Source organism: Juglans regia, chromosome 1, assembly GCF_001411555.2.
Source record: "Juglans regia cultivar Chandler chromosome 1, Walnut 2.0, whole genome shotgun sequence".
NCBI lineage: Eukaryota > Viridiplantae > Streptophyta > Magnoliopsida > Fagales > Juglandaceae > Juglans > Juglans regia.
Window position 1 is genome coordinate 17,493,517 of NC_049901.1, and position 17,258 is coordinate 17,510,774.

The following is a 17,258-nucleotide window of genomic DNA, read 5'->3' on the forward strand; positions in this document are numbered from 1 at the left end:
GTGCGAGAGAGTGAGTATGAGAGTGAGAGATAGAGAGAGAGTGAGTCTGAGAGAGAGACAAGAGTTTGAGAAGACGCTGGGGGGGGGAGTGAGGGACTTAAGATAAAATGAAAGGGTGTCATTTCACTTATAGACTTTTTTTTAATATATATATATAGTTTAAATATTAATTATAATTTAATAATTATGCGGGAGGAAGAAAAGTGGAGCGTCCGTCCCCAGCCTCCGTTGGCCTCCAAGGGTGCGGAAGGGGCACCCCGTACCTCGCATGAACAGGACGGAACCCCCACCCCACCCTTCATGGGCGGGGGCAGAGCGAACAGGGCGGTGCAGCGAGGTGTGGGGGCCCCGTTGCCCACCCCTACTATATAATTTATTTACGTCTGTGTAAATTTTTTATGCACTATTCAATAAATTTCTTAAAATTATTAGTATTTTTCTAGCTATCATGGTAGCATCATTAGTCATCCCTAATTGGTACATGATCTTGTTAACGATGGTGGCCAATAATTAGAAAATTGACCTATTTGACTTGATAATATCCATTCAAAAGAAAAGATATGGAATGAGAACGAAAGCCTTTCAGCTTTTTAATGATTTTGACAACTACGTTACTTCTGGTAAGCTAAGAGGAAAAAGAATGTCAAAGTCACTAACTACAAGAGGAAATTGCAATTCAAATGACTATGACACTTCTCATTACAACAAACAGACAACTCAAGAAAAATCATATGAAAACTGCCCCAAACCAAATCATCAAGGAACACCATTTGAAGTAGTGTGACTGTGGCAACTCTAGACTTTTGCGTAAAGGCCACTGTTTCACATATTAAGATGGTGATATTGTTAATACGATAACTCTAAAACGAGAGTTCCAGTTTAATAAATTTGTTCAGGTACGCAAAAGTACATATTTTGAGGCATCATGAGTTTTAACTCTCAATGACCACCGCCACTACCAGACCCACTTCCGGATCCATGGCCTGCACCACCACCAATTCCAATCCCAATGCCTATACCAATTCCAATGCCTCCTCCATGGCCACCACCATGACCACTTCCTTCACCACCCCCTATGCCTCCTCCAGAACCACCACCGCCTCCGAGACCCCCACCTGCACCAAACCCAGCGCCATGACCTGACCCTCCACCTACACCACCACCACCACCACCTCCTCCAGCTCCTCCTCCACCTCCAACACCACTACCAGCTCCACCACCTGCACCAAACCCACCCCCATGGCTAGATCCTCCACCTACACCGCCACCTCCAACTCCACCTCCACCGCCTACACCACCTCCAGCTCCAAAGCCTCCACCATGCCCAAAACTGCCACCAACTCCACCGCCACCACCTCCGCCTCCACCTCCGCCTCCACCACCACTGCCGCTGCCACCCCCAATTCCTCCTCCAGTTCCACCACCTAAACCTCCTCCGGCTCCAAAACCTCCACCATGACCCGAACCGCCTCCAACACCACCACCTCCCCCACCACCAAATCCACCACCACCTCCTACACCCCCTCCAATACCACCACCATGACCTACACCACTTCCAACACCTCCACCGCCACCTAAACCCCCTCCTCCTCCAATACCTCCCCCAATGCCACCACCTTTTCCACCACCAAAACCACCACCGTGACTACCTCCTAGCCCCCCTCCACGACCACCCCACCTACCACCACATCGTCGTCGGCCCCCAAATCGACAATCATCGTCATGGTACCTAGTTTTGTCAAGCTTGTCATCTCCAAGACTGATTGCACTCAAATGGAGGAATATGCACATGAGAAGAAGACTCAAAGGGAGCCATTTCGAAGAGACATCCATGGCAGCTTAGATATTGCAGCTCACTTAGTTTGTTAGCCTTTTGTATGGAAGCTATTCTTATATAGGCTTCACCTACCGGCCAATGCTGTCGCAGCTCAATTAAACAGCACTCGTCGATGGTTGCATTATGGTCATCATGGGACGCGTTGGAACCGTTGGGAGGCTGGCTGGAACATTAAATGAGAAAATGGAAGTCAATGAAGACTCGAAAGATAGTTGCGTGGGACTGGCTAAAGGCAAAATCAGTAAGTGATCACACTGATCATGTTAGCTAGTCTGTTTAGTTCCCTAGCTATCCAATGTGTCACATAGTTCACTTTCATCATAAAACCATCGATTATGTCAATTAAAGTTCTAAAAAGTTATTAACCCAACTTGCAAATTAAAACCTCCGCGGATATGCAAACATACAGTTCTCGTTTACCTTGTAGTTGGTTTTTTACAACTTGTACTTTGCCAATAATGACATGGTAGAAATTGAAAGAAACGAGATAGGTTAGCATATAAGAGAGAGAGAGAGAGAGAGAGAGAGAGAGAGAGAGACGCAGTAGCATGTCATCATTTTTTTCCAATCCATGCATGCCAGCATTATCTGATCGAGGACATTCACATGCTTGCGGAAATAAAAAGACAAGTTGGGAGAAGGATAACGTCGATATCGTTTCCAAAAGTTTCCAAAAGTTTGTGGCTTAAACTAGCTTAATCAATAGTCTATAGTCACTCCGAACAAATATATAGGTAGAGACTATAATAAATGCTCAACTAATTGCAGAAATATGAGTTTTGACTTTTGATCTATATATTTTATATTAATTTTCGTGGCTCATACTTGTGTTGTATGTATTGGACGCCCGTGTTTTGTTTGACTGTCATGAAACAGATTGTCAACGAATCTAAATCGTTTAAAAAAGTTATATTCAGCAGCTCTATACCACATAGATCTGTTGGAAAGAAAAAAAATTACTCAATATATGGATGTGTGGTATAAATTAAGCTGTTAGAGTAAAATAACTCTTTGTTTAGGCCCGTTTGAAACTTAGATTAAATTAAAATTAATTCAATTTAATCTAATTTTAAGTCAAGATTAACATTTAAATATCTTCTCAAATTATTAAATTCATCTCAATTCAAAATCTCTTTATACTTAGACCTATAATTTTTTTTAACTCAACACATCTTTACATATGAGATTCGTAATCTTTTTTCAACTATTTATAAATTTATCTAAATTTATATTAACATTTAAACACATATAATTAAATTTATTTTAAATAAATTTTATAAAATTCACTTTACTATTTTAATTTATTATTATTCAATATTCATAAAAAATTCCACTCAGCTCAACATTGACTTATTAATGGAACGAAACCAAATACTGCAATATATAAGAGTTTAATGATCTCTGCATACACTATATGGTGCATGCACGACTTTTTTCATGCGTAGGACTTGGTCAACTCTACCGACTCTCAAATCAGATCAAGTATTCTGAATCCTGATCTACATCTAACCGTACGTATGTCGGTGATAAAATTTGGATCGATATTGTAAAGAATATTGACTGAGAAATGCACATCAACGGTAGAATTTCTTTTGCCTTATGGTCGGCATAGATTCCGTGCGATCTTTCCGTGCACCTAGCACTAGATGTCTATGTTAAATCGGCTCGTTTCATCCCATGCATGCTCGATCGCGTATTATTGAAGATTGGAAGAAGAGCATGCAGGTTTTAATATAAATTAGCTATTCGTACACAACTTAAATTGTTCTAATTAATAAATTTGCAAAAAAGAAAAAGAAATATGAAATTCAGGTATGAAAACAATGTGCTAAATAAAATAGCCAATGACATTCTAATTTATAAAGTCAGTGGCTATATATGTGACGGAAACTTATAACCGAAAAAAATCCCGGAGCTCTGGCTTTTGAAAACAAAAAACAAAATAATTTCTTGAGTTTTGTTACGTATAAGCAAGTTTGCGTATCAATCTGCGTATTAATGTTGTTGTCTTCATATTCTAAATTTAAATTAGCACTGTTTTCAATAAAATCTACTTTCTGACCAATCATATTGAATGGATGTGCGTATTAGTACGCAGAATCGCTTACAATTAGATTTTTTCTAATTTCTAATATGAGGCAGGGACTTAAGCATTATATATATAGACGAACACCTTTTGGACAAAAACTTGATCATGAGATATGATATTTGTAGTTTTAGGGTATGTAAGTCTCCTGCACTCTTTTTGAAAAAAATTGATAAATCTAGAGTCCACATGAAAAAATAATTTTTTTAATAGGAAACTATTTCTTTTTCAAAGGAATATGTGAGACTTACACATCTTAAAACTGTATCTATCATTACCCAAAACTTATAGCCGTGAGATGATCATATGTGAAAGGTCCTCAACTTGCATTCTATTTTAACATGGTCTCTTTGGCTTTGGTGCTGCAAGGCACACATGGAAGGATATATGGCTTCGGTGGAGTCCCTTTGGCATTCAATCAAGGTTGTTGTTGCATGGGAGGGAATTCGTCTGAAAACTGGTAAGAAGTTTATAACGGGGGATGAAAAGGTTTTAGTTGCTTTTTCCATTCCAGTAAAAGCTCCAAAAAAATAAGCGGATGTCTATCGTTAGATGGCAAAGACCGGCGTAAGGGTGTTATAAAATGAATGTTGACGGTAGTTGTTTGGGTAACCTAGGTCAGATGGGGGCGGGGGAGTAACACGGGATGATGAGGGTCAGTTGGTGTTGGTCTTCTTGTCTAGTTTGGGTCATGGTACCAATAATTCGGCAGAGCTTATGGCACTTCTTTTTGGTTTGAGACATTGCAAGGAGCTTGGCATAAGGAAAGTGGAAGTTGAATTGGACTCACTTTTGGTTGTTAATTGGCTACAACGGAAGCAATGTGGGATATGATATCTTGAGGATTACTGTGATGAGATTCAAGATCTTTTCTTATCTATGTAGTTTGTGGTTCGACATGTTTTTTGGGAGTGTAATGCGAGAGCAAATTACCTAGCTCAATTGGCTACTGATTTGGTCTCTAGGACATGGGTGCAGTAAGGTGAGCTTCCTCATCTTCTCAAAGGAATTTTGAAGTTAGATCGGTTGGGTTTGCCATGTTTGTGATGTTAAAATTATGGATGGGTTTTCCCTTTGGTTATGTTGGTTTGTAGTTGTGACCTTTGTGTACGTAGGTTTCCTCCCCTTTAGTGAGGCTTCTCAATAAATTTCCTTTTTAAAAAAAAAAGGTCCTCAACTTGCACTATGAGCAAGCTTGAACGTGACTGAGCTGAAATTATCAAAAGAAAAGAATCAAAGATTATAAAGTTGTGGTCTCAAGCTAGAGTTGGTAGGGGATTTTGGAAAGAAGCTTTATTTCGGTGCAATGGAGCAACAAATTGTGGTGCTTCCTGTTTCAGAAAACGAGACAGATATTTACGTGGTTCTATGCAATGCATATGTCTACGGATTGTTTGTGGGCGAAATTTACTATAATGAGCGCTTTTATACTCTCTCATCACCTCACATATCTCACAATACAATGAAGGAAATTAAGACTTCAAAAGGTTGAAGAATATGCCTCCCTTGAGAGAAGATTTTTTGGACTCATTGTGCGTAGTGGAGTCTGTATGTAGGGAGACTCTGTAGATTTGTAGAGATCTCCTCCTTATACAGAGGTCTCTTTCCTTCCTTAGAGTGACTGGTTCGTACTTGCCTTTTGAAGCCATTTCCTTTCAGAAGTCTGAGTCAGCTTGATTTATCTATTGGCTTTATATCTTCCCTTATTATTAGAGATAGATTTTCAATGGGCTAGACCCGCTCAACTTTATCCCAACAGTTGCCCAGAATTCTTAAGGTCAATTTGCTCAACAAGAAGGTCTTGAGAATATTCAAGTCAATAATCTGTAGAAAAAATAAACTTCAAAAATTTGTCCCTGATCTTCTGTTTTTTTTGTGCTAAGTATTGAAGAACACAATTTGGAGAGATAGGTGGGAGATGTACCCAACCGCACTAAGTGCGAGCGTGGAGCTCAGATTTGAAAGTTAGGCGGGAGATATACTTGACCGCACTAGGTGCGAGCTTGGAGCTTAGCTTGGGAAGTCAGACGAGAGATTACTCGACCACACTAGGTGCGAATGCAGAGCTCGGTTTTGAGTTTGTTTGTGTAAGCGTTTGCCTGATTGGTTGCATGAGACTGTTTATTTTCAGTGAATAGTGCATATTTCCATTTTTGTTTTTCACTATTTGTTTGTAGTAGTAGATATTTGCCCCTTTATGTGAGTTGTTTGTTTGATGTTTTTGTCTTAGCATAGATGTTGAAGTTTGTTTATAGTAATCCACACTTAAATTAGAGTTTGTTTATTGTCAAGAAGCCCGTCGATTCTCTGGGTCCATCTTAGGCAGTTGTCGAACTTATCGACTTATTTCTGAAGGAAACCAGCACGCTACAGTTGTGGAGCTTGGAGGCTTGTTCCCGGAAGTAACTCATTGGCAGCAATTGTAGTGCGAGTGTCATCACTTGGCATTTGTTGGAGAAGATGCTACTATCCAGGTGCGAGCCTGAGAACTCTCGACTTTACAGTGGCGTCTTGGCAAAGGATGGCGATGTTGCGCTTCAGTTGAAATATTCAAGGGTCACGTAGTATGGGGACTTGCACGCCCTATTCTCCGTAGCAAGTCTAATGACTCGATATTAATGGGCGAGGGTCTTGCAGTATGGGGACTTGCGCACCCTATTCTCCACAGCGCGTCTAAGAACTCAATCTTAATGGGCGAGGGTCTCGCAGTCTTGAGACTTGTGCGCTCTATTCTCCACCAAGAGTCTACGGACTCGACATTAGTGGTGAGGGTCACGTAGTCTGGACTTGCACGCCTTATTCTCTATAGCGAGTCTAAGGACTAGACATTAGTGGGCGAGGGTCGTGCAGTTTGGGGACTTGCGTGCCCTATTCTCCACAGCGAGTCTAAGGACTTGACATTAGTGGGGGAGGGTCACGCAGTTTGGGGACTTGCGCGCCCTATTCTCCACAGCGAGTCTAAAGGCTTGACATTAGTGCCCAAGGGTCACACAGTCTTTGGACTTGTGCGCCCTATTCTCCACAACGAGTCTGATGGCTCCACATTAGTGTGCGAGGTGCTCGACTGCATTGTTGTGGCTGGAGGCTAAGTTCGACGGCGTTGCTGTGGCAGGAGACGGACTTCAACCATCCTGAGAGGTTTTCACCAAAAACCAAATAGGTTAGTATAATATAAATTACAAGTCTGAGATTGGTAAACTTAAGCCATTTTGCTAGAGCGTGACATAGGCTTGAGGCAAATGGACGAGGCCCCCAGGCAGTCATGCTTCAACGATGCAGGTCTAGGGTGCCCGCGATACCGAGTGGTCTATTCTAATACAAACAGATTAAGTAGTCCGCGTGGCACTTGAGTAGGGCTTTATAGTCGGTGTTCCATGCCACTCAGGAGATTTCTCATGAAGCATATTCTTGGACTGTGCGGCCCTTGGGCTTCTCGTGTTGAAGAGTTTTATGGGGAAAAATCTCCAAAAACTAAATTTTTTAGTAAAAATGGAATTTAAATGGTAAGTGAGATAGTTACCTCGAGCCATTTGGCTCTGTGCCGTGCACTTGGCAGATCATGTGTGGCTAATTTTTTTTTTTTTATGTGGCAAATTAGTTGCTTATAACCACAACCACAAACTGCTAGATTTATTTGCTTACTATTGATTGATCGAGATGCTGCTCATCGCACGAGAGGTTGGCCACCTTGCACAGTTTGGTGGGACATTGTTCACGGTCCCGTGGTGGGTAGAGGACGAGCTCCTGGGTGCACAACAACGTGCACCTGTGTTGCATCGTGCATGACATGCATGGTCGGGAGGCTCTCACGTGCAAAGTGCACAGGGCATGGCCAGCCTCTACCCACGCGCGGTGTACTGTGCACTTAAGCACACTGTTTACTATAAATCGTACAATACATGTTCGGGATTTGGGTTCTCACCCCCTAATCTTTCAAAAATAGTACTTGTGAAAATAAGAGATGTAAAGTTGAGAGCACTTATCTGAAGGGAATTCCATCTGCTCATTCGAATATGATTTCATATGCAGGAAAATTCTCATTATCCCACTTCTGGTGTATAAACTAATCATATCACATAAACAATACCAATTTTTAATGTAAAAAATTGTACCATAGGTCGGAATGGAGGAAAAAATTATCCCCGACCCACGATAGTGATTCGGGCTTTGATACGGTGATTTTCACGGTCATCCATGAAATAAATAATAAATAAAATGAAATATAGATTTACGTGGTTCAGCGTAATACCTATGTCCACATGTTGTTTGGAGACGAAATCCACTATAATGGACAATTTTACAATCTCTCATGACCTCACATATCTCACAATATAATAAAAGAATTTAGGATTTCGGAAGGTTGAAGATGATGCATCCCTTGAGAAAAGATTCTTCAGAATCATTGTGCGTAGTGGAGTCTGTACATAGGGAGCCTCTATAGATTTATGGAGATCTCCTCCTTATATAGATGTCTCTTTCCTTCCTTATATAGAATTTATCTTCTCTCGCAACATTCTCTCACAACTGAACTCTCTCTCGATCTTCTCTGTGAATCTCGCTGCCCTCAACCACTCCATTGAGCAAAAACAACCCCAAGTCACAAGGGACCATTGAACTCCAGCTCCTCTCACATCGAGCTCAGACCACCACGAGCCACTGTTGTTTATCCCATTAAGCATCTCGGTTTTTCTCCCTTCTGATCTATCATTTTCCTTTTTCCCATGAATTTCTCTGCCTTCAGCCACCATGCACCGTCACAAACCATCACAGGAGAACCCAGATCAACCACTCCTATTGTACACATATATGCCACCACCACTGCAGCACACGCACGAAGACCCTCTCTCTTTGTCTCTTGATCTCTCTTCCTCTCAGTCACCGACACTCAAACCAAGTGAGTTGTCAGTGATTGGCATTACATTTAGCTGCAATGTACTATTGGCCATGGCTTTCTCTATGTTTACTTTCTCTTCTCTAGTTCTCCTCGTAAAAAATCTTCCTTCATTTTCAGATTAAAAAAAGAATCCGCAAAGATTGAGTTTGCATATTAAATATATGAAAAATTCTACTTATTATCCCCAATACCACATATCAACACATGATTTGTCATTTTTATTCTTCTATTTAAATACACATATTTACACAATCACATATTAGTATGTGCTACAAAATAACAAATAACATTTCTCTAAATATATATGGGTTTGTCAACAAACCCTTGCTTTCTTCATCTTTTGGTAGGTGATTTTCGGCAAACCCAATCAGACCATTTTATACAAAACAATCTGCAACTATTTTATTACTGCTACTTTTTCTCAGCGACCAAACACCTGCAATGTTACATGGTGGGCCACATAGATATGTTGCACAGCGACTGCACATAGGCGATTGCATATAGAGTTTGGTATTGCGAAATGAAAGATATTTCTAGAGAGTCCTTTGCATTTTACAAATAGGGTATCCACTTTACCCTTCTATAAATTCCGTGGAGTATGATACCAAACCCTTTCTGCAATGTCTACCAGGATAAGATGCAAGAGAGTATATGTGCTAGTGACTAGGTTTGTGCATTAAGGGCTGGGACCTGGTCCGTCTGAGACACCCGATTTGTCCAACCCAAATAAAGATGGGTTCAACAGGTCAAAATTTAGCATCGGGTCTTAAACAATGCAACCCGTCGAAACCGAACAACACCAGTAAAAGCTGAATTTTAACGGAGTTAGAGCATTGGCAATGGTCTAGCCATTGCCGAGTCTAAAGTTTGGCTAGAATTTTAACTTTTGGCTATAATATCAATTTTTGACTAGGTGAGTCAACATTGGACTAGCTATTATAAAGTTAAAATAATAATATTATATTATATTTTTTACTTTTTTTTTTATTTTTTTATTTGCAAATACAATTTATATATTTCTTAGATCTTCATGCTTTGTAGAAATAATGTATCTACTCTATCAATCAGTAGAAATAATGTGCATGCCATGCATGTTTTACCATTCAAAGAGAGAGGGAAGTGATGAAATAATTAAATATTGCTTTCCATTGTGAATAGTAGCTAATCATATTTGGAGAGGACTTAAGATTTACTATTCATCAAGTCTTAAGTTTTGGACCATTGGCTAGTCCAATGTGGAGGCTTTTTCTCACATCTAGCTAAAGTTTGGACTTGCATTGGCATTTGGCTAGTCCATTGCCAATGCTCTAATTACATACAAAGTAGCATACAGATCTGAGAAAAATGAAAAAGCTGAATTTTTTAACAATTTCTTTGTTTCTATTCAACATAGATTTTGAACCGCATCATACTATAGTGAAAGAGATGAAATCTGAAACCCACCTATAAAAAAAATCCCTTTGCGACAAACCTTGCCGCTACAACTAGAAAATCCTCCCAACAACCCACTTTGACGCAACCCTGAGTTTTGACCAAAAAATTCTTCCAACCCACTTCGGCACTATTAAAGAAGCTCTAGACCAGAGTTGAAAAAAATTAAAAAAATGGTAAAAATGTTCAGTCGACTAAAATTCTTAAGGGGCAGTTTGAATATATAAAAATGGTGAAACTTTTGTATAAATGAACAGTCAAGCAAAGGGAGATAGATATCTTTTCACATCCTACTACAATTGCAATTTTTTCTTTACATATCTTCTTTTTTCGAAGCCTCATTGTGCTCTGTGAAGCCGAGCCCCACGAAGGCGTGCTTGCCCCGGCCGTCCTCGATCTTGAGGACGAAGTAGCGGGACAAGTTGAGGATGCTCTCGACGATGCTCTCGCAGCCGGATCTTGCAGCAGGCCTCACAGGAAGCAATCCGAAAGCAACCCAACCAGATCTTGTAGATGGCCACCTTCCGGACCACCTAAAGGATCTGCTCCAAGGCGACTTTGTCGTCCTCCTCCTATAGCTAGTTAAATGAAATAGTTTTAATGTGGGTGATTTTCACTTTTGGGGAAAGAAGAAGGTTGAAAAAGGTAAGGAGATTCGGGTGCAAAAGATAAGGAGGAAGAAGGTACAAGAGAGAGAGAGAGACGTGGGTTTGTAACATTTAGGAAGGTTTTATATATAAAAACCGAGCCGAACAGACTTATTCAGGTCGGGTTCGCACCTCTCTATTTTAGGGTCAGCCCGAATCCGTATTTTTTTGATCGGGTTGTAGGCCTACTAGTGACTAGGAATTGAAGGGATAAATTGATATTGAAATGAAGAAATCATAAAATGACTACAAGTTATTAAAGAGAATGCTGAGTAAAAGATTTAAAATTTATAGGCAATAGATAAAAAGGGGATGGACAGTGTTCAATTACAAATTCATAAGCTCTAACGACTTTCATTTGATCAACACATCAAAGAAGCAATTCCTACAATGAGTGAAATCTAATAATTATGAGTATACGGTCACCCTCTCGTGACAGTCTCTAGAACACCCAGTTATGGTGGTTGTTTAAACAGGGCGTGTGCTGTGGCCTACTGCCCGTCCACATCTAAGTGCATTGCTTGGGATCGGATATTCATCTCTCCATGAATTTGCAGGAGAATAAACGCGGAGATAGAATTGCTGCCCCAAATATTGGCGAACCCAGTTTTCAGATCTCACATTCCACATTCCCACATTGTCCAAAGGCATGTAAACTGCAGTCCAGGACTGGGGATACACCTGGTTATAAAAAGCATGCAGAGAAAGAGAGAATTAGGTGAGTGTGTATTTTTTTCTATGCAACTATATATAAAGAAAAACCATTTCAGAAGAAAGAAGAGTGTCTTGCTGCTACTTGAAAATGGAGTCTCAGGGTAGATTACAGAACAGGTAATGTAGCACATAAAATATAAAGGTAGTTATGATTGATAAGTCCCATATTGACTACTTACTAGGTGAAACTGAGGTTTATAGATATTATAAAATAAACCTCAAATTGATTAATCTTTTTGAGGTTATATTACAGATGTGACAAGTATTTTTCATGGGTAATTATTTTAGCCTATTTCCTAAAAATGGTAACATGGAACATAGAAGGGAGAATATTAGAATCGTCCAACATATAAGTTATCCATTCCTAGGATAAACTTTTTTACTTTCCCAAACACCAAATATAACCCAATGTTATGTAATACTCAAAAAGTTGAACTGTGCCCACAACAATTTTTAACATACCTGAACAGTGCAACGAGAAATTGTGTCTCTCAAATTGTAATTTAATCTGCTTGCAGCTGACCACTGTCCTCCATCCATCCTGCACACCTCAAAATGATAATATCTTCAGGAAACTGAAAAATAGAAGTGTTCTCCGTCCGACAATAATAGGCATATTTTGTTTTCGACGGATGGAGCAAACATGAGCTGAGGGATTTTATCTACTCGAAAAATAGTGAGCCATATAAACTTACCCCACAACAAAGAAGTTATGGCCATCTATGTGCCACGACTGCACAACGTCTTCAGGATTCTCAAACACAACCTCAGCATAGCCTCTGAAATCCGCAGTCATGACAGAAGTCTGGAGGTAAGCACCGCCGCCAGTGGGACTATCTGGAATGCCCCCAAACACCCCTGAGATTTTGAAGTAGTCTGCAAGCTTTAGTGGTGTATCAGCGGGAATGAAGGACACGCTATTGACAGCATATCTCTGCTTGCCATTGATAATTGGAGCAGAGTTTGCAAGTATGATTGTGTGGGTGGTGTTAATCATCCCATAATGGTAAGAGCCTTGGGGATTAGGTCTTGGCCCACTTGCAGTGAGATTCCGTCTGGTTTGTACATGATAAAAAATAAGTAAGCTACCGCCTAACAACTATTGAAAAGAAAACACTACTTAGCATAACAAATGTGACCGAGATTGTACCAAATTTTTCATTTTTCATTTAAATTTTCATTTTTTTCACTTTTTGGATTTTATATGAATAAAAATCCGTCAGTTTATATGAGAAGTGAAAAATAGTACGGATTCCGTCAATTTTGGCATGATGAGTGGCACATTGAAAAGGCTCAGGAAATTACATAACACCTACTTTAGGCAACATAACATCAACAACGTGCCATTTAACTAATGTGGAACCATTATAGCTACAAGTTGAAACAAGCTTATTTTGTAATACATATTGCTTTAGGCTACTTGTTGCATCCATAGGGCCAGTTCCTGAAGTTCGAAGGATTGGTACAAGTTCAGGGCTTATAACATGAGAGGTGATAGCTAACGTTTTTCGTTCCATAAAACACCACACACAACACAATCAACTGCCCAATAAAAAATAATAATAGAGGTTGGTACCTTATAGATCGGGCTTGTTCTAGAGACCAATCAATCTGTATAGTTGGCCCACCAGGGGGAGGGCTGGAGACACTTCCAGCCGAGTTACCATAACGAAGAATGGAGGTTGCTGTGAGCACTTGGGAGGTAAATCGAGTGGAGGCAACAATGTCATAAGCTTGTGCTGGTTGATCAGCAGTAACCAGTACAGAGTAGGATTGCCCCAAATGGACGTCAAGGGAATCATAAATGTTCTGAAGCGTGTGAGTTCCTTCCACCTCTACCAGCAACATCTTGTGGCCCTGAATTCTGAAATTGATAGAGGTTGTAAGCCCCACATTTGATATCCGAAACCTATAAGTCTTGCCTGCCCAACAAATTGGATAAAAAACTCCATAAATACCAATAGTTAGATGCACAAAAAAAAAAAATAAAGTTATGCATTCCTGATTATCCCTATTAATAACCTTGATCAACCGTGAATGTGTACCCATTTGAACCACGGCCATTGATAAGAAGTCCATCAGGGAAGGGAAGATCACTCCCACCATCTAAAATTGCTCTTAAATCCTGAAAAAGTCAATTTAAGTCTAAGAATAGACACATGTTGCCTCATATTTGCCTAGGCATTTATCAAACATTTTAGACCGATTATATTCAAATTTTAGCTTTAATTAGTATGCAGTGCATAATTGCATAATGGGGTAGTTAAGATTTTCTATAAGAAAGCTACTTACGGTGTGATTTTTCTTGTACCAATCGCCTGCCAATATGGTGAAATCTCCAGCAGGAGGTGGGAAAGGTACTGGAATTACTGAGCGGCTGGCGATTTTGAATCCACCATACCCTCCTGCAGCCTTGTGTAAGGCAAGGGAAGGAAAGTAGAAGTAGCTACCAATCTGATCCTTGACTTGGAGAACATAAGTGAAGTTCTGCCCTGGTGGGATGGGGCAGTTTGTGCCATAGACTCCATCCTGCCACGAGTTCCTTCTCTGCTGTACACCATTCCTAAACGAGAATTAATCCACCTCATGGTTAGTTTGACATTCGTATTCATTACAACCAATTATCAAATAATAGACAGGGTCATGGCACTTTTCTTTGACAGGAGCACATTGGCGAGTGAAATTATCTGGCAGTCTTTGTCCAGCCACAGACTAGTCCAAACCAGATAGCAAATTTGGCATCCGATGGCAGAAATTCCATAAACACCATAATCCGGGCCTACAAAGATTTCTCTTCACCCTGTTTAGTAAGACTGATCTTTCGGCTTCTCTTTTCTCTTTATGCCCACAATTCAGAAGAAAGGAACTAGAACTATCATTTGCCTCATCCAATGTACAGTAATAGACCCATAAATTGTTTTTTTATTATAATAGGCTTATACCAATATGTTTTACAATCTACAACACATGGTAAGAACTTAAAATTGCACAAATACACGTGGATCCCACAATAAATTTGCATGTATCTCACTTAAGACATACAATGAAGGGTTCACAGATTTGCATTTACAGGAAGTATGGAAACGATATAAGGACATGGTCCCCATTTACAGGCAATATCCAAACCCCCCCATTCGAAAAATATATGACCACACACGAGACATACGGTTAAGGGGCAGGACTTGTTGCAATGTTTAAAGAAATGTGGCTACATAGTACGTCTAACTTTTTGGAGTTTTTCGCCTAGGCGAAGCGGAAATTATAAGATATTGGACACAAAAGTAGATCTATCAAGGGGGAGCCTCATGTGATAACTCAAGTGTAACTCTTTTTTTTTTTTTTTTTTAGCACTTCCCATTAATAAGCTAGGAGATTGATTCAATATTGCAATGGAAAAGAATATACTTTCGCTAAAAAAAATGAGAAAATGTTAAATGTAGTAGCACAGAGAGCAACTAACAATAATAATACGGGGAAAAAAGCACCCACCAAGAGATGAGGAAAGGCTCGTCCAAGCTATTGAAAACATTGACAATCAAGTTATCGTTGGTGACACACTCGATTTGTGGCCCTGGAAATTGGCCGTTTATCAATATACCCTGTATTAAAAGTTCAGACTTCACTAAGCATTCGAGATTATTTGACAAGGTAGAAAAATGTTCAACAAGAAAACATATAAATAAAAGAGGAGGTGGAGCAGGATAGTGTTAAGAAGGCGAAAGTACCTGTTGTTTTACTCCGAGAGGGTAGATGTCACCGTAGGTGACATTCCAATTATAGAACCTGTAAGGGTCTTCACCACTTGTGCAGGCCACTAGCAACAACACAAATATGAAAGAACAAAAGCTCCTATACTCTCCCATCTCTCTCTGTCGCGCGCGCGCGCACACACACAATGGCGTTTATTGAGGAGAATGTAGAAATGGGACTACAATGAGAAAGAGAAGAAACCTTCAAAGAGAGAAACAAATCCCTCTCTTCTTCCTCTCTTTCTTTCTGTAAAGCTCTTTCCTTTATCTCTCTCGTCTTTTATTTTTTCCTTTTCCCTTGTTTTGTTTGCTCTGAGAGCTTTTTTTTTAGAAAAATGATGTATACAACCGCGCGGGGGAATCGCGGAGTAACCGCGTCCCACGTGGAAAAGAAATAAAAATGCATCCAAATCATTTCCCCCTTTGCTTTATCCAAATCAAGAATTATTTTACTCTTCTTTTCTTTTTAGAAAAAGACGTGTGGTAAAGTGTTTTTGTCCTTCAATGGAGGTCATCGTTCCAAGGCAAGCAAGAAAAGCTAAACGCAAGCAAGAAAAGTTAAACGGAATTAGATGATGACTCTTCTCTCTCTATTTGACTGATTAGCTTGCGTACTCTCACTTTGGTTCTTTTTTTTTTTTTTTCAAAATTTGTGTTCTTTTGGGGTTCTGGATTTTTTTACTTATTTTCTCTGCAATCTAAACCAAGATCCTGGTAAATAGAATCTGTGCTCTCCCCACCTCCCACGGCAGGTTTGCTCTCTCCCTCCCTCTATTGTGTTTCAGAAACCCACTTTGATCAGCCCCCACAATACTATCTTGAATATTCGCAGCTCCTACCGGCTGACCCACGTGGAAAAGAAAAAAAAATAATGCAGAAATACAACACAGAAACGAAAAAGGCAAAGAAAGAAAAAAGAAAGGAAGAAGGTGGGAAAGCAAAAAGCGGAGAGCAGTATTGAAGCTGAGATTTTCTTCTTCTTTAGGCCAGCAGCAAATCAGAGCTGATACGTTGAAGCATTTCTCCACCTAGAAAAAAAAAACCCATCTCTTGATTTCAACAAAACCCATCTCTTAGATTTTATTCTTAACATATTTCATGTCGTCTGGTTTGAGTCATCTGGGTTTTTGGAGCTGTCTTTGTGAAAGAAAATAAGAGAAGTTTAGGAGAGAAGGAGAAATAAAGTACGATGGAGTAGAGGGAAAACAAAGTCCGTTGGTTTTTTTTTTTTTAAATCGTCTGATGTGGTATAGAAGTAAATTGGCGATTACACCGCGATTGTACGTAGAAGAACTGTTTTTTTTATCTCTTGCTCATCCGGGACAATGTCGGTGGTCAGAAGGGAATCAGGGGCTTCCCGCAAGTGTTCTAGACCTTCTGGATGAGTTAACCCTGTGGCCCTTTTCGTTAGCAGCGAAGCAAATGGTCTGGTCGGTAGTGTGAGCTGTACTGCCAGTACCCCAAGAAGAGAATCCGAGACTTCTTCCTTCCGCAGTCCACACCGCGTTAAATCCTCGATTTTAGTGAGGAGAGATCCTGACATCACTGAATAATTAACCTAACATCTATTAACATTACTCCTACTTAAATGTAGACCGTCATACACTCGTCCTTTCAAATTCATTTATCCAAACAAAAAAAAATATATATGTTATATTAACTCTCATATATTCATTTTTTCTATGGCCAGGTTTTCATTAAGCTAAATCAATGAGGATGGACTATAGATAAATAACAAAAAATAATAGATTATGTCTAGTTTGTTTTTATAATTGAGATGAATTAGAATTAAAATTAAAATTAAAATTAATAAAATATTATTAAAATAATTTTTTTAATATTATTTTTATTTTATGATTTAAAAATTTTAAATTATTTATTTTATTTTATGTAATAATTT

General features: G+C 39.6%; 2 protein-coding genes across 2 annotated transcripts; both read right to left on the minus strand.

Annotated features, from left to right (window-relative positions):
• Nucleotides 1-565: 565 nt before the first annotated feature.
• Nucleotides 566-1,851, minus strand: LOC108983542 (glycine-rich cell wall structural protein 1-like). Its single transcript, XM_035682576.1, has 2 exons — nucleotides 1,386-1,851; nucleotides 566-1,355 (listed from the first exon to the last, which is right to left on the minus strand). Exons 1-2 carry the CDS (start codon nucleotides 1,831-1,833, stop codon nucleotides 940-942), a joined length of 864 nt encoding a protein of 287 aa, XP_035538469.1. The 5' UTR covers nucleotides 1,834-1,851; the 3' UTR covers nucleotides 566-939.
• Nucleotides 1,852-11,164: 9,313 nt separating this feature from the next.
• LOC108983541 (L-ascorbate oxidase homolog) lies at nucleotides 11,165-15,662 on the minus strand. The gene is made up of 8 exons (XM_035682578.1): nucleotides 15,335-15,662; nucleotides 15,099-15,208; nucleotides 13,902-14,172; nucleotides 13,632-13,734; nucleotides 13,186-13,531; nucleotides 12,305-12,664; nucleotides 12,072-12,150; nucleotides 11,165-11,576 (listed from the first exon to the last, which is right to left on the minus strand). Exons 1-8 carry the CDS (start codon nucleotides 15,470-15,472, stop codon nucleotides 11,364-11,366), a joined length of 1,620 nt encoding a protein of 539 aa, XP_035538471.1. The 5' UTR covers nucleotides 15,473-15,662; the 3' UTR covers nucleotides 11,165-11,363.
• Between the last annotated feature and the right edge of the window lie 1,596 nt (nucleotides 15,663-17,258).

What these genes read in the sequence shown, in the direction of transcription:
- LOC108983542 (XM_035682576.1), bottom strand. Translation starts at nt 1,833, where the DNA reads ATGGATGTCTCTTCGAAATGGCTCCCTTTGAGTCTTCTTCTCATGTGC. An exon ending in AATTGGGGGTGGCAGCGGCA is followed by an intron (nt 1,356 to 1,385) that starts GTGGTGGTGGAG and finishes GTGGAGGCGGAG; the next exon opens with GTGGTGGCGGTGGAGTTGGT.
- LOC108983541 (XM_035682578.1), bottom strand. Translation starts at nt 15,472, where the DNA reads ATGGGAGAGTATAGGAGCTTTTGTTCTTTCATATTTGTGTTGTTGCTA. An exon ending in CATAACTTCTTTGTTGTGGG is followed by an intron (nt 12,151 to 12,304) that starts GTAAGTTTATAT and finishes TGAGGTGTGCAG; the next exon opens with GATGGATGGAGGACAGTGGT. An exon ending in TTTCTCGTTGCACTGTTCAG is followed by an intron (nt 11,577 to 12,071) that starts GTATGTTAAAAA and finishes TTTTATAACCAG; the next exon opens with GTGTATCCCCAGTCCTGGAC.